A 16,287-nucleotide genomic window follows, 5' to 3' on the forward strand; every position below is an offset into this window, starting at 1 on the left:
TCAATTTAAATTGTAATGTATTATTTTGTTTGCTGTATATATAATGCCCTCTTAAATGAGACGTCCTGGTGGCATATTGGGTCAAACTTCAGGTGGTTTTAATTTTTGTAAATTAGCACCATAATAAATGTAAGATAAATGCTTATAAGTGGTATAAAGAATGTAGTATGCGAGACCTTTTGCCATACACTCGGTAAGTAATGTAAGGCCGATGTCTTCTTGATAGGAAGATCGCAGAGCATCTATATGGCCTCTTGTTATTTATGGGTTAAGCTTAACATAGACCTTTTTTAGAAACACCCGACAAACAAATTATCTTTCCTAATTTCATCTCATTCCTTTTATTTCTGGCTGCAGCGGCAAACCAGAGGGAGACGCTCAAGTCTCCATTCCACCTGAAGGAAGAGCCCAAAGTGGAGGAAGCGGTGAGCCCACGACCATCCTCCCAGATCCAGGTACAGCCAAGCTTCCCTGCGACCTTCTGCCAGGATGGGCCAGTGGGGGCGGCGTCTGCCACAGAGCGCCTAGGGGCACTGAAACCAAGGGAAGGAAGTCCCAGGGCTAAGAATACCTTGCTGAACCAGGATATCAACATTAAGATGGCCTCTGAGCTGCTGATTAAGCTTTCAGGTATGTACAAACTGTATCTGTGGATCTGTGCATGTTTGCTACAGTACACACAATGATTTAATTCTACTCAATCTAAGCCTAACTAAACCTTAATATTGGATGAAAAGAAAAACAACAGTCACTTCCATACACAACTATTTCATGGAAAGAACAGACCATGCAATCTGTTATTGATATACAGATCAGCCAATAACGGCTCAGGAGGTTTGTTTTAGGCCAAAGGTTATGACGCTGACGGCCATAAAAAGGGTTCTGTTGTTTTCTGCCATGACACACCTCACCAAGCTGACATTGGAGCCTTCTCAAAGGTGAGCAATGTGTACCTGTGCTGAAAAAGCACATGTGGTGAATTCGTCTTTGTTTCTCAGAGGCCTCTGCTCTAGATGGTGGCTGCGAATGTCTTTGTACCCTCTGTATTGATATTTTTGGTTACCCTTCATTTTCTATTTACAGTACCTGTAGTCTATTTCAAGTTATTTTGAACAAGAATCAGTGCATTGAGGATCAGTTCTGCTTTGTTTGGTGCAACGGTTTTATATTCTAAACAGTGCTGTCAACTGGCATAAGATCTATCTGCTTGCTATATTGAACTTAAAACTCAACCCTTGTTCCATGAGAGGTAGTTAAACAATTTGAACCTGCGTGGACCACTCTTTCATCATCCAATGCAGCATGATTTAGCCCTTTACAGCTTTTGGTTTGAGCTATGCATGAATGTTGGTAACAAGTCCTCAGGCAGAGACTCAAGCCTAGTTCTTTATTTTGCAACAGTGCTGCTGCTGCACTTGTGTTGTTTACCTGTTATTTTTAAATTACTACACACTGTTTAACTGCTTGATACACGTTAAAGCTGCTTCTTATTATAGCAGCCTACATCTACAATCACTACTGAATGCCAGGTCTAGTTCAAGTGTATTATGTACAGGTTTGTCCTCCGTGGGATGCTGGAGTGTATCTATCAGGCAGTATTCATCAGTATGTACCAGTTTTTTTTCCTTCCTGATTTAACAATTAGTTGAAAAGTACGCTAGAAATGTACAAATATGCACAGTGTTTAAAAGCACAAAGCAAATGGCAGTCTGATGGTGGCGCAGTGGGGCGTTACTCCATCTGCGGCTCTTCATCCTGTGCCAGTGTATGCGTGCTTGACAGACACCTCACACACCGGTTGCCATTGTTCTCTCTGGGTTGACTAGTGTTCGGAGTGAGTCATGTTGGCTGGAAGCTCTGTGGTACTACACGTGTGCTGCTCCACTGCCTGCCCCCAGGTCACGTTTCCCTGTGTGCGTGTGCGCGCGTTTGAGGAAGACCGAAATGACATGATTACTACTTTCAAACAACAACAATAAAAACAGATTTAGTATGCTGGCCTTTGTGTTAAATCAGAGAGAGAAGCTGAGAGAACGATGTGGGCAGGATGTAATTCCTCCAGTGTACTGCCTCCACCTATGTTCTTTGTTTCATCACTGTTCCTCTCCCATCAATTTTTCCATTTCCATACCCCTGCACTGATGCTAGTGTATTTGGTTCTCAAGCAGCATGGCCAGCGTTTATCCCCACCCATCACTTACACTAGCTCTGCAAGGTTGACCTAGGTTAGGGAAAGATGCTGCAGCGTTCATCTGTCCGCTGGCTCCCTCTGCCCCCTCACACAGTCCTCGGAGCGCAGTGCCGTCCATTGCCATGGCAACAGCGGGGGCGGTAGATGGAGAGGGCTGTCTAGAGTGACAGCCTTGACAAGAGTCTGGACCCTCAAATGACCCTGGGGGGAAGGGAAGGAGAAAAGCTGGCGAGGAGAGAGACAGGGAAAGGTCAATGCCGTTACAGTCACGTGTGATTACGGTCATGAGGTTCAAGGGCATCTACACTGTAACCTCTTTCTGTCCCCTGTTAAAGGTCAGCCTCAGAGTACAATAACCTAGTAAGGATACCTAAATAGGGAAATCACATTGGGGAGTTTAGACTAAGCAGTTTCCTTGTTCCAAAAAGCACCTTTTTGTCTTTAAAAAAAGGCCTATTTCCTCATTGTTGCTTGGCGTACAGCAAATGGACACAGCCTAATTAGATTTCCGCTGCTCATCCCTCCTCGACCACGGCATTGGACAGTCCGAGCAAGTGGGGTTGTCATCATTACTGCCCATTGTGCTGTAACATGAGTTGCATCATCCCTTTAACTAGGTCACTTCTTCTCTTCTCTCTCCCCCCCTTCTCTCCTCTCTTCCTTATCAAACATTGGTTGGTCGTGTTGATTCGCCTTGCAAGCGCTACCTCCCCCACATCTGTTTAAAACCAGGCTGCTGGTGTCTGGGGGCTAATTACGCCAGGCTAAATAGTCCCTGGCGCCAGAGGCTAACGTGTCCTAGCAGATGGGCACTGGTGTTGCAGGGCAAGGGGAACATGGCGTCACAGGAAGGGAGTGGAGAGGGGGGTACAGGGCCCTAGGTGGTGCCCTGGCAGACTGGCATCGTGTGGGTAACAGCCGTGCCACCCACTCACCACCCAGCCACCCGCACGATAGGTGTGAAATCACACTTTGTACTTGCTTAACTCATTCCTCATTCCTTAGGAACAGGCCTTCCATCTCTGAGGACATTTTAAAGGCCCTCTTCCCTCTGCAGTGCTCGTTACCTTCCTAATAAAAGTTGCATTAAGCCATTTTTGACCACAAAGGAGCAGAAAGACTTCGAACCACACTGACAGCTACAAATGTGTAGCTCTTTAGGTTCTTTTTGTTGATTATTATAGAAAACCACTGGTTACCATTAAAATGTAGGTTTAATAAACAGGTGGTAAACCCTGGTTTGATCCATCAGCTCCTTGTGATAGTTGATCCCTAATGGTTTTCATAAGAAAATATTATTGTCTTTTTTTTGTCTGTGCGGTGGAGCAATTAGCTGAACGCAGCCAGAAGCAGGAAAGTGGGTGATGATTTCCAGGAGCCTTGGCAGTTCTTACAGCAGTGGCCAAAGCTGATTGATTGAGAAATAATTAACGCTGGTTGTAATCAAACTGCACCTGGCTTCCCCCCAAAATATTTCACTTGATTGCCTCCTACTGTAAGCGCCACAGCTGACTGACACACACCACTTCGTCAATGTGAACTGGATAAATCTGACGGTTATACGTCACTTCATCACAAGTTTTGTAGGAGGTTCATTCAGCTTAAAAGTTTACTCTTTAATTAAAACATGCCAACCCTAGTTAGTGCTGCATGATTTCCTCGATGTAACCACATTGGGTCATGTCTCTGCTGTTTGATGCGGCTTGTTACAGATAAAACACACATTGTACATCTCCTGCTGGCCATCCGTTTAACTTTAGGATGACAGATGCAGGCAGGCGTATTCTGCAGTATTATGTGATTTCTGCCTATTTGCACCACTCACATCCATTGCAATTGATGATAGAATGACAAAATTATTATGGAGCCCTGAAAACGAAGATGGTCCTTTTTTTAAAATTTGTTTATACAGCTATTGAATTTAAAAGATTCAAACAGTCAACTTCAACAACACCGTACACAACCTTGTTTGTACGGAGCGTACATATCAGTATTCCCACCGACTTAGCACCACTGGTTGTACACTAGCGGCAACTTTCTGTGCTGAAAAAAGAAGCCTGACAAAAAAAAGAAGTGCTGACAAAAACAATTTAGGTCCCTGTTTATGGCAACTGCACAGGTGGCAATTATTTTTTGATTCACCCCTTTAAACTAAGTGCCGGGCGATTGCCATCTCGTCGCTAGCTGTCTCCTCTGCTGGGCTACTTGGGTTCGCCTCAACTCCACCAACTATCCACCTCTTTACCCGTTTTTTAATTAGCTGAGACTACGTGCATATTTTCTACAGTCTATGGTAGTTAAGCACAGTTGAAGCAAGTTAGGAAGACGTATCATACCCCTAGTTACACTGGTCCGCTGCTTTTATGTGATAAAGAAAAGTATTTTATTTTTAATCAAATTAAAACAACAGAAACTGTAAAGATGATAGCAAAAGCCTCACTTCCCTTGGCTTTCTGGAGAAAATGCTACCAAGCAACTTCATCTTCAGCTTCACATTAAAGGATTGACTATTGACTTAATATGGCTTATCACCGCAGACTGTGAGCGGTTCACCGTTCTAATTCACAACACTGGCATTACTGTACAGTATTACTCTGTGGAGCTCTACGGTGTCCTCATCATGCCCCCTCGGTGTGGCCGCTCGCTGACCTCTCTTACTACCCCCCCCCCTCTTACCTCCACATCCTTCTTTCTGTCTCTCCGGCTACTTATCACTGCCTGTAGTTCTATTTACAGAAATGCAGAGTTGATTCTGTTTGGCCCTTGGTGTAGGTGTTTGTTTCCTGGCTAGGTAGTGATTGACGGAGTGACCGGGGCACATCACTGGTCGTCTTTTTGTCTTGACAATATATGAGGAAGCTTCACTCGCCTTAGATCAGCTCCAGCTAGCGCCAAATGTTTTTTGGGGGGGTCTCGGACCACTTTAATAACGACCATTTTTGGTTCCTCATGGGCTGCTTATCAAGCACACTGCTCTAGAGTCAGATGTAGCCGCAGTTTGTGAACGTTGGAAGGCTGAACTACTGAGAGCTAGCTGGTCGAGGATCAATTGTAGCAGCAGCTGTCTGTGAAGTCTGCAGGCAAGGCTGCTGTGGCTCCCACATGACATGCAGTCTCCACACTGCAGCCTTTGAAGCGCATGAACTCTTCACCCCTGTCTGAGCAGGTCGGCTAGAGAGCAGGAGAAAAGAGAGATTGAGAGAGAGAGAGAGAGGGCCAGGGATAGAGAGATGTGGAATAACAGAGCAGGGAGAAGGGTAGACTAAGATAACGGGAGGGGGGAGAGGTGGAGAGGTTGTCATTTAGGCTCTAGCCATTCCTCATCCTTCTGTCCTCCCCCAGCTCTTCTCTCTCATCACACTTTCTTGTTTCCTCTTTTACCCTCTGGTGTTCTTTTTCTGGCACGGGTTGACAATTTTTTTCTCTTTCTTTACCCTCCCTCCTCGCCTCTTCTTCTTGTCTGTCTCCCTCACTGCCTGTCTGTCCATGTTTTTTGTTCCTGTGCCATCGATGCATCAAAGTGGTGCAATAAATTGACTTTGCGAGCATTAAGTCACTAATGGTGTGTGACTCTTTTGTGTAGTAACAAATCTGTCCAGGGTCTGTGCCTTCCTACTGTATATTCTCACGAAAGAGGCTGTCACATTCACGCAGATTCAAGTAGACACCAGAGGTCAAAGTTGATCACTAAAAACAGAACATTGCACAAACCCCGATCACTTTCATTCTGACTCAAAACTTGAGTGGTGGTGCTTCAGAGGAAGCAAGGTATGTATAATGCATTTAAAGTAACTTGGCACACAGATCACATTCACATACTGTAAAACTGTGCAATTTGGTTGCCATTACAAACCAAATGGAGCTGAAAAAAGCCTCCGTTACATTTGGACACACTCTAACCCACCTAATCCAGACAGACTTGCGATCCGAGAGTTTATTAGTTTGTCATTATCACATGCAGTGCTTCATGAATAGGAACCGTCTGCATTCGTTTGAGCAATGATGTGAATTTTAAGACAAACAAACAAAATATGTGTTCATGTATACTTAGTTGTTGCACCTGTTACTTAAAAAAAGTTTAAGCAATTGAAAGGTGAAACCTTCAAGGAAAAAGGGAATATAATTTTTCCACTAAAAGTCACATTGGACCATGTTGTCCCTATGTAATGATTATACAAGAGGACAGCCAGCCAAACTCTACAGAGGAATTATTATTTCTTTGTTTGTCAGAAAATAATACTCAATAAGAAGTCAGTTTCCCTGATTTCTAATATTTCTAAATTATTACCACAAAGCAGGTCATTAGTGTGTTTTTAAAATATTATAATACAAACCACCATGTTTTCAGTGGTGGTACATCTATTGTACACATGTATAAAACCCACACACATAACTTAATAGCTTGCAGTTTCACCCCATTTATTTCCCATTGTTCTAGAAAATATTTATTCACTGGTATATTGTGAAGAGGAATGATTTTTAGTGAAGGAGGGAACAGACACTTGTCTCAACACGCACACACACGCACACAAACGCACACTCTTTTAGACCCGATTCTGTGGCCTAATGGCAGCTGGTGTTTCACAGAAGAGGCTTCTGCACCAGAGGGGATGACACATACTCTCACAGGACACACACACACACTTACAGAGACACACACACACACTTACAGACACACACAAGCTGGATTCAGGCAGACTGAGGGCAGCTTTTTATGGCTTCAGAACATTAGGCCATGACCCTGACCAAAAAGCCACAGCTATTATCAGTGTGGGAATAAGGCCACATTTTCATTGTGTGACAGGTAGACTTCTGATCTGGCCTGCTGTGATGTTATGCTTTCAATGTTGTGTCAGAGAGAGAAACACAGTGTCACGTGACCTCTCTGTAATGGGTCTTTGGGTCGTAAGCATGTTTGTCTCCGCGCTGGGAGCTCAAGTACATATGGTGTCCGTTAGTGCAGGGATGTGTTTTTGTGTGTAACTGTGTTTTTGCAGTGCAGCAGTCCACTCAGCTTCTCGTCGTTAGGGTGGTGATCCAATGATGGAAGCTCGCGTGTCCCTTTGTTGACCCTTGCAGAGCGGCAGCCCCCCCTCTCACTCCACCTCCCTCCCGTCTCTCTCCTCCTCTGCCCCTCCATCAGCCTCTCCTAGGTTACTCTTGGCCAACTCTGGCCACCTGATTAAGGGATTAGTGCGGCTGATGGTTGTCAGTGTCCCCCCACATGCTGGCTACACCTGGACCTCAGGGAGGCGGCATGCAGGGAGTTTACACTTTAATTCACCCACAAACACAGTAGGATACACATATACTTATTCGGTAGATACTCTGCAACACATGCGCACAATGTACTGCAGGTCCGGTCTTGGTGTCTCACACTGGCCTCGTTCTGCAGATGAGTGGAGAATGCGAGGGGAGGGGTGGCAGGGTCAGCGCAGGGTCACTGTCTTGTATCTCCCTCCCTCCCTCCCTACTCTTTCTCCAGCTCTTGTAGCCTCCCCCCTTGCCCCTCCCACTGCTCCCGATGCCCTGCCAAATTCATATATCCCATAATCGTGCTGAGTCGCCGTGTCAGCAGCACTGTATCAACCCCACTGCTTTGTCTTGCTCTTGCTTGTCGCCACACTGAGACACTGCCTCCTGCCATCCCTGCAGTCAAAGAGCAGATACCATGGATGTACAGATGCTAATGGATGCACCAGTCAAGGATGTATTGATTGATGTATTCCAAATCATACAGCTGCCCAGTGTATACTCACTGTAGCCTAAAATAGGCCTACATTTAATAAAGTACATTTAGCCACAGAGGCTATTAGAGAACAACGTTCTGACAACAGAAAAGCTCTTCATGAAGAAATCAAAGTATGCATCACAGTTTCCTTTGAATTGTTTCCATCACTTTTTTATAGTCTTTTGTTTAATATCCGTAGAGAGAGGAGAGTCTGTGTTTTGATTCTGCAATCGGGACATTCCTAACAGATGCCATCTTGCCTATTTTTAGGATGGTCACTTCACCTCACCTCCTTGTTTGAGGAGTGAGTCAACAGCTGTTTTCACCTTTCAGTCCATTGTTCATGTGCTGAAAAGCTTTTATCAATCAGAGACTTTTCTATCCAACACCTCTAGTTATTATGCACATGGATTAATTGCTTCTTGGTTACATTTAAAGTGTTTTGAAGTCTTTGCTGTTTGCTTCAGTGAACCAACATGAGCTGCTGGAGCCTCTCCCGTGAAGCTGTGTGACCTCCCGGTGCTCTCCTGCCCTAATAATTACACAGCTAGATGCTAACCGGCTCAGCTCGGCTTTTAGCTGCAATGTTTTAGCTGTTCTTAAAACATTTATGCTGGATGTGTTGTGTACTTGTATTTGGGTAAAAGTCCAAATTGTTTTATTTTGTTTTATTTATTTTTTGCTTAGATTATTTGACACAGTGTTAAAGTAATGCATTACAAGTGAAAATCCTACATTTAAAATCCTACTTTAAGGAAAACTTTAATCCCCAAAATGACCATTTGTATATTGATTAATCACTCTTTGTTACCCTGAATTCTGGAAGAAAATTTTGCTATTATTGCTATTATGTTTATAACAGTGAACTGAAGTAAACGGAGCTGCATTTAACAACAACAAAAATATATCAAAACATCCGTTTACAAACTCTAACATAAATGAAGTCTAACCAGTTATTCCTCTTTTTCTCCATCTGCTGCAGAGAACAACAAAGATCAGTACCAGAGGGTGAAAGTAAAGGCAGAGCCAATGGAGGTGGACCCACCCCCTGCTGAACTCACCCGACCTGCCTCTCACCTGCGGGCCTTCAGCACTTTAAGGCCAAGTGAGAAGAATGAGCCAATGAGTAACCTTCTAGAGACGTTGGCCCGCCCCCAGAAAGACCTGTTCTCCCAGGACATATCGGTCAAAATGGCCTCAGAACTACTGTTCAAATTGTCGGGTAAGTTCCTTGCAGACATGTGCGCTGTCAGAGACACACACACACACGCACTGTTCTCTGAGTCAGTATATACACAACATTCACACACATGCACACAGCAACACGTCTTCTTTTTCCCTGCAGCACCGCAGTATAAACCTTGAACAGGTTTTGATACTCGACCATAAAACCTACATGTTTCCATTGCCATCCTCTGGTGGCTCTGTTGTTAAGGCCTGGATATGGGACATGAAATGACATCCTGCTCTTCTTTTTTTTTACCTGTGTGGCCGTGAAAGTGACATTGAAGCAGCAGACGGCTGTTTGTATTGCTAGATTAAGACAGAGCTTTGAGGTGGACCCCCCCTAGGGGAAAGGTGCAGATGTGTGTGTGGTGGGTCAGGCGTGTAGTCCTGGGCTGTGACCCCAGCTTTATCCTGCCTCTAAATGCCATAAGGAGAAACAAGCTTGTGTAAAAAAATAAAAAAAATACACTTCTTGCTCTCACACCTATTCACAAATTCACACATTGGCATTCTTTCTTTCCCACACAGTCTTGCATGCACACCTTTTACACACTCGCACGAGGCCCCATGGGGAGTGGTGTCTGCACAAATGCCCCCTCTTCCCTCCTCCCTCTCCTCCTTTCTCTCATTCTTTCTCTCCCCCTCTCCCTCTCCCTTGACTCGTTTTCAGACATGCCGGCTCAAGCACACTTGGCTGCACACGCTCTCCCCCTGCACTTCCCCTCCCTCCTACCCTCCCTTTACATTTTTCCCGTGCGGCATCTCCATGGCAACGTGGAAAGAGACCTCTGTCCTTGGCGAGCAGTGTGACGGGAGTGGGGTGTTTAGAGGGTGGTGGTGGTGGTGGGTTGTAGTGGGGGGTGCAGAGGATAAGGAGGGTAGAGAGGGCAGCAAGGGGTACACAGTATGCCCACCCAGGGAGGCCGGGGCATCGCTCGCCTGGCAACGGCGACAACCGCCCCCCCCCCCTGGAAGTGGGTTTGAATGTGAGGAGGACTGGAAGAGAGTGGGCTGCTGTCACACAATGAGCAATCAATATGAATTACCCAGAGCAGTAGGACCTCAGAGACACATCAGTAGCAAGGTCGCTCTGAACACTGAGATGGTTGCCGCTTTGAAATTCACTTCAATGCATCGTCTTGAAACTCACACATATGGCTCAGGCGTTATGTATAGTGGTCCTAGCGGCTTGATACTGGAAAACCCATTGTGTGTATGCTTGCATCAGCCGGGCATTAGCTGATTTTACATTCTCATTTTATTACCACTTAGAAACCTCTTTAAAAACATTTTGTATTTAAGACTCAATCACTGTGAGAAACTAGAGATGGCTACAAGTGAAGTATTCAGTGGATTTACTCAGAAACGACACTGTGGATCTCTGGCATACAAAAGTGGACTTGGATGCCCTCCGTTTAAACTATACTTGCCTTTCCTGTGAACAGAATTGGCAAAGTGTGTAATTGCGACCCTAAAACAGGTGTGATCTGAGGTGTAAACAATGCCAAAACCTGTTAAGTTTTCTCAAAGCATCGAGGCTTTTTGGAAAACACAAGCAATTATTGATTTTGACTCTTAATATTAGTGTTAAAGTAATATCAGGAGAAATTATTACACTTTGTTAAATACAATAAAAGTCAGTGGATGTCTAATTTAGCACGGTTGATCTATCACATTGTGCTGACACTCCACTGTAATTATTCCGAGCAGCGCGTTGTTGCTATGTCAAAGAAAAAAAGAACCCTTTTGAGTTTTTAGAAATTGGGAAAAGTTCAGCAGACGAACCACACAGCTAGTTACACTCGGGTGTTAATGTGTGAGGGAGGAAAAAACCCGCTGCATTGCAGGTCAGACACAAGTTGGTTTGATAATCACCAGTTAGACATGCATTTTGGCATTTAATCTTTCAAAAGTAGCACCATGAAATGTTTGAATATTTGTGCACTGATTAATAGCTTTCAACAGACTTTTCCTGTGTGTCCAAAAGTCTATTCTGTAGATCTTCACATTGTACAGTAATGCAATTAATCAAAAAAGCCTCGGCCACACGAGTGCAACCGAACTTGAACACACTTATGTGCCATCTGGGTTGTCTTATCTGAACAGCCATGCACATAAAAAAAAAAAGGAAAGAAAAAAATCTTCTCGTATGCGTGTTGTTGGGCTAACTTTTGGCTCGCGGGTCGGCAGGTCCACCAGAGAGACACCCACTACTCCAGATGGCTAGTGCACCCCTGCTGGCATGGTCAACCTGTGCTTTACCAGCTGAGTTGAGCCTAAATAAATCAGGAGGATATAGTGTTTGTTTCTCTGGTCTATGATGGACAATGTGCAGGGAAGCTATTTTTGGTCTCCATATATTCACAGAAAGAGTAATTATTAGTGGCATCTAAATAACTGTCCGATGCAGTGGACTTGAAATAAAAAAACTTTAAAAAAACTAGCTTCGTACCTTAAGGTCTACTTTCTAGCTTTTTGCTTTCTTGTTTTTCTTTTCCAGAAAAAGTCAGTAAAGCCAACAACCACAAAGACAGTAACATGGTGGGAATAAACAGGTGAGTTAGTAGTTCCCTCTGTGTTTGTCTCATGATAATAATATTGTAATATCCTTCATTTTTCCAATATCATTTGAATATGTGTTTAATTTAGGAGCCATGTTAACTGTTGGTATTATGTATCATGTTTCAGTCCGTTCCTGGACGAGTGCTTCAGACAATCACCCTTTAACTCGCGCTCCAAGAGCTCCTCCCCCGCAGAACCCAGCTCTTCTACCAGGGCACTATTCCATGGTAAGACACATGTAAAACACACACACACACACACACACACACACACACACACACACAGTAGTGGTAATGGAACATGCATATTAGTTTATAGCAGGCTATAGATGGATGGACATTATCTTTGCTCATGTCGTGTCTTTTAGAGCTGCAATAATAAGTCGATTTAATCAATAAGTTGCAAGACTTGTGATATTTAAGTGTTTTGGACATTTCAAGCAAACATGAAGAAGACTTACTGGTTCCAGCTCCTCAGATGTAAATATTTGCTATTTTTGTTTTTGATGTTTTGGGGGTTTTGGACCATTAGTCAGACAAAAAAAGCAAACTTAAGACATTATCCTCGACTAAGATATTGTGAATGTCATTTTTTTTTAACCATCTTTCAACAAACAATTATTTAAGACAATAATCTGCATATTAACCAATAATGAAAATAATTGTTAGTTACAGCCCTCGTGTCTTTATGCTTGTTTTATGAAATGATTATCTCCTCCATAGAAATAATATTTAGACATGATCTGCAGCTGGTCAAAACAAGGCATCCATAGTGCAGTATCTTCATAGACTTCAAGTCTTCAAGTTATTCTCACTGTTTAATTTGCAGAGATGCTCATTATACACGTACATACATGTGCATGAATTTACAGACACTCTCGCACACACACACAACACACACAGTCACAGCTTTGTAGCCTGCTGAGTTACTCAACATCAAACAATACACGAAGACGCCTTTTAAATCTGAGTGTACAGCCACAAGGACACATCTCAATTAACCACCTCCAACTCTCACATGATCTCACCTTCCTCTCCTGCAAAAACCCCTTTCCCCGTTTCATTTTTAGAGCTCCGTCCGGCCTTACTGCACTCTCACGCATTTCCCCGACCCGAGGGCCTCTGCCCAGGGCATCCCCCGTCTCCCTCTCCTCCCCTCTTCCCTGGCATCCCAGAACTTCCTTCCATGTTCCTTTGGCAGTGAGAGATCCAGAGGTTAATTAGCTTGTGCCAGCTTTGCCTGTCCCTTTGCCAGTTAATGAAAATCTGATTGGCTTCTGGGTGTCAAGAGTGTCTTGAAAGTTAATTCGCCCCAACCACCTCCTCTTTCCCTTGTGTGTTTAAGCTTCACATCCAGCCTCTGCTGCTCACTGTTTTACAGTCGTACTGTTTTACTCTTTTCTCCCCCTCATGTGTGTCTCTCTATGCCTTTTTCTTTTATGTCTTCATTTTCTTTTTCTGCCTGTTTCACCAACCCCTGCTCCAAGTATTGGTAAGCGTTTTTTGTTGCAGCTGTAGGCAGGCAGACCTTTCAATCAAACGTATTTTCTGTTCAGTGTTTGAGGGACTTTAGAATCAGAATCAACTTTATTGGCCATGTGTGTCTACACATACATGGAATTTGACTCTGGTTTCACGTAGCTCTCATCATACATATTATATACAATAAACAAGGTAAATATAAAAGAGACAAAAGACAATTAAAGACAACGGAGTAGTGCAAGTAGTGCAGATACCATCTTTCCCTCCCTTTGGACCTAGCATTAAGAGATTCTCAGGTTTAGCTCTATTTTATTTTAGAACTGGTTGTAAAAGGATTTGTTATTGATGAGCAATAATTGTCTGTTTTGTGATCGTCATGAAACTTGCTGTCTATTTAAAAGGAAAAGCCGACCGCTTTACTGGAGATATTTTAGTAATGTAATTGACAGTGTAAAGGGGAAAAAAACGATATTTAAATGTCCTTATTATTGGGGCGGCTGTGGCTCATGGGGAGAGTGGTCCTGAAACCACAAGGTAGCCGGCTCGATCCCCGGTCTCCCCATAGTTTGCATGTCGAAGTGTCCTTGAGCAAGACACTGAACCCCCAGTCGCTCCCCGGTCGCCTCACGGCTGCCCACACCATCCATCCTTAATTACTAAGGATAGATTAAAATGCAGAGAATACATTTCCCCTTGTGGGACTAATAAGGGATTTAAACATTTTAAAAATTGCCATGGGCAGTGATATTCTGTCCATAAAATGTTTTCAATGGGTGACATAAGTAGCACTAAAATTCCACAGTATTTCTGATACAGAAAACTGCTTATTGTAATGCCTATTAAAGCAAGAAAGAACAAGTGAGTGAGAGTTTCTTTCCTCTCGCTTCAGTCTGAGGTTTAGCACAATCCCTCATTTCTTGTTTGTGTCGCCCTCTCTCTCTCTTGCTCTAAAGGCACTAATGAAGCCACTAACCACTTCAAGGCTCACACCACACCCTAACTGGCTTAATCATCAGTGTGTTTGCCGGGTCGGGGCCTCAAGCCCTCGCCGTACGGCTTCTCATCACCTGTGTGACCAGGCCGTCCCCTAGTCTCACTTGTGATTCAGGACAAGTTAATACTTTTATGTGCTGAGCTTTGGCTGTAAGCCCCCTAAGAAGGCCTCGGATTCTCCGAATAAGCCACACAGACAATGAATTGAGAACATCGGGTTGAAAAAGATGTGATCAGCCCGTTAAAGTCAGATATCAGGTTGCTGTTATTGTGAGAGGTAAGTTTCAGCTAATGCGGGAGGTCAGGAAGTCCGTGACTCTGATGTCTGTCGAAGTTGCAGTGCACACCGCTTTTGCTGATTTATTTACATAGTTTTCAGCCAAATACTGCTTTTCCTAGATCTACTTGTATAATTTGAGTCGCAAACCTGCAGTAGAAAGGGCTTAAATATTTTATAATTATATCAAACCAAGAGAAGCAGCAAATTATCACCTTGGAGAAGCTGACTCCAGACATTAAGCAACTTAAATGATTAATTGATTAATCAACTATTGATTTAATCTCTAGTTAAACCCGATCTTCATGCCGCAGCAGACTCTGCTCATTCAATATGACATGGCCTGCAGCCCAATGCTTATATCTTAGATACTACATTTCCTAGAATTAACTTGGCGGAAGATAATGTGAACTCATTACTTAACTCAAAGTAGTTAGAACGTGATGTACCTCCTCAAAGTTGAGTTGATAGAAGTAATCCCAAGTTATTACAGCTGCATTATTCCCCTCGGAACATATCTAGTATTTCTTAGAATGATACTGAATTATATTAGCCTTTTATTCCAAATCAAGATAACGTGTAAAATGCAATAACATGTCATTATGTTTGACTCATTATAATACACTCTTTTCGTGGCACATATATTACCAAACTTACAAGGACAGCAATAATACAGACGACTAGAGAAAGTAAAATAAATTAATAAGAGGAGGTATAGTATAGAATAAATATAGAAACTATACAGTATATGGAGACAAAAAAAAGATGCCTGGAGGTAGTGCATTGCCCTTATTTTGTGTGCTTATTTACTTTCCAACGGTTTGCATGTATATCGGATACTTTGCATATGTCAGCATACTCGCTACTGTCCAGTGGAGAAAAAAATAGATGAGAAAATGCACAAGGCAATTATCTGAATCAAACCGTATACACATCAAAGTTAACAAACAAAGGCACATAACATAAATTAACTAGTTTGCATGTAGAGAGGATTACATATGTTACACAGATACAGAATAAATGCTCCAGGGTTAACAGTACACACCACCATCCAAAGCCAATGCATCTGTTCTTTAACATTTGGTTAACATTAAGCTGCACACTGATTTCCATATGCAAAGAATCAAAACTTTTAGTGAGAGGGGGGAATCTGAGCAGCAGATTTATTTTACACAGAAAACACAAGTCTGAATAACGATAGAAACTTTTATTCTAATGACTTGCCATTACAACAGTTTTAGCCAAAGTCAGTTTGTGATGTGTGTTCTTTGCATACAAGTAAAAGTCTCCATCTGAGTACGGTCTATATGTTTTGTTTCTTGTGAATTCCTCTATCTCCGATGGTGAGGTTTAACTCAAAGCACAAACTTCCGATTCTTCAGATCTATCAACGCAGCGAGAAAAAGTTGCTCTCATTCCTTTTTATTTCTTTGATTACGGGGTGGAGAGGGAGGGAGGGAGGGTGACGTGCAGTATGGAGAGCTCCAGTGATATGTGTATGCTGCAGGCTTTAGAGCAAAGGACTGGTGCTTGCTGTTGACATTAAGAATGCATTCGCACTTCATCCCACCCGCAGGCTGCACGAGGAGCATCTGTCAAATGGTTGCAGACAGGTTTCAGTCTTGTGGGTTAGCAAATTAGCCCACAGTGTATCGGTTGTTCTGTTGTCTCACTGAAGGGAATGAGACCTTTCCTGATGGATTAGACTATTTTACCACTAGGTTTTGACGTGGCAATTCTTTAGCAGCGAAGTTACTAAACTAATAAATGTAATGTTAGACTGAAACTGAATCTCAGAGGAAGAGCCAGAGACTTTTCTCTCTCC

General features: G+C 43.2%; 1 protein-coding gene across 1 annotated transcript in view; it reads left to right on the top strand.

Moving 5' to 3' along the window:
* znf827 (zinc finger protein 827) overlaps positions 1 to 16,287 on the top strand; it is a gene marked incomplete at both ends in the record, with an annotated part of 59,795 nt that overhangs the window by 31,267 nt on the left and 12,241 nt on the right. Inside the window, 4 exons of the mRNA XM_079219728.1 lie at positions 358 to 630; positions 8,905 to 9,144; positions 11,650 to 11,704; positions 11,838 to 11,938. Of these exons, the coding sequence (XP_079075854.1) occupies positions 358 to 630; positions 8,905 to 9,144; positions 11,650 to 11,704; positions 11,838 to 11,938 (669 nt within the window). The remainder of the gene's footprint in view (positions 1 to 357; positions 631 to 8,904; positions 9,145 to 11,649; positions 11,705 to 11,837; positions 11,939 to 16,287) is intronic.

Source organism: Taurulus bubalis (assembly GCF_910589615.1).
Source record: "Taurulus bubalis genome assembly, chromosome: 6".
Taxonomy (NCBI): Eukaryota; Metazoa; Chordata; class Actinopteri; order Perciformes; family Cottidae; genus Taurulus; species Taurulus bubalis.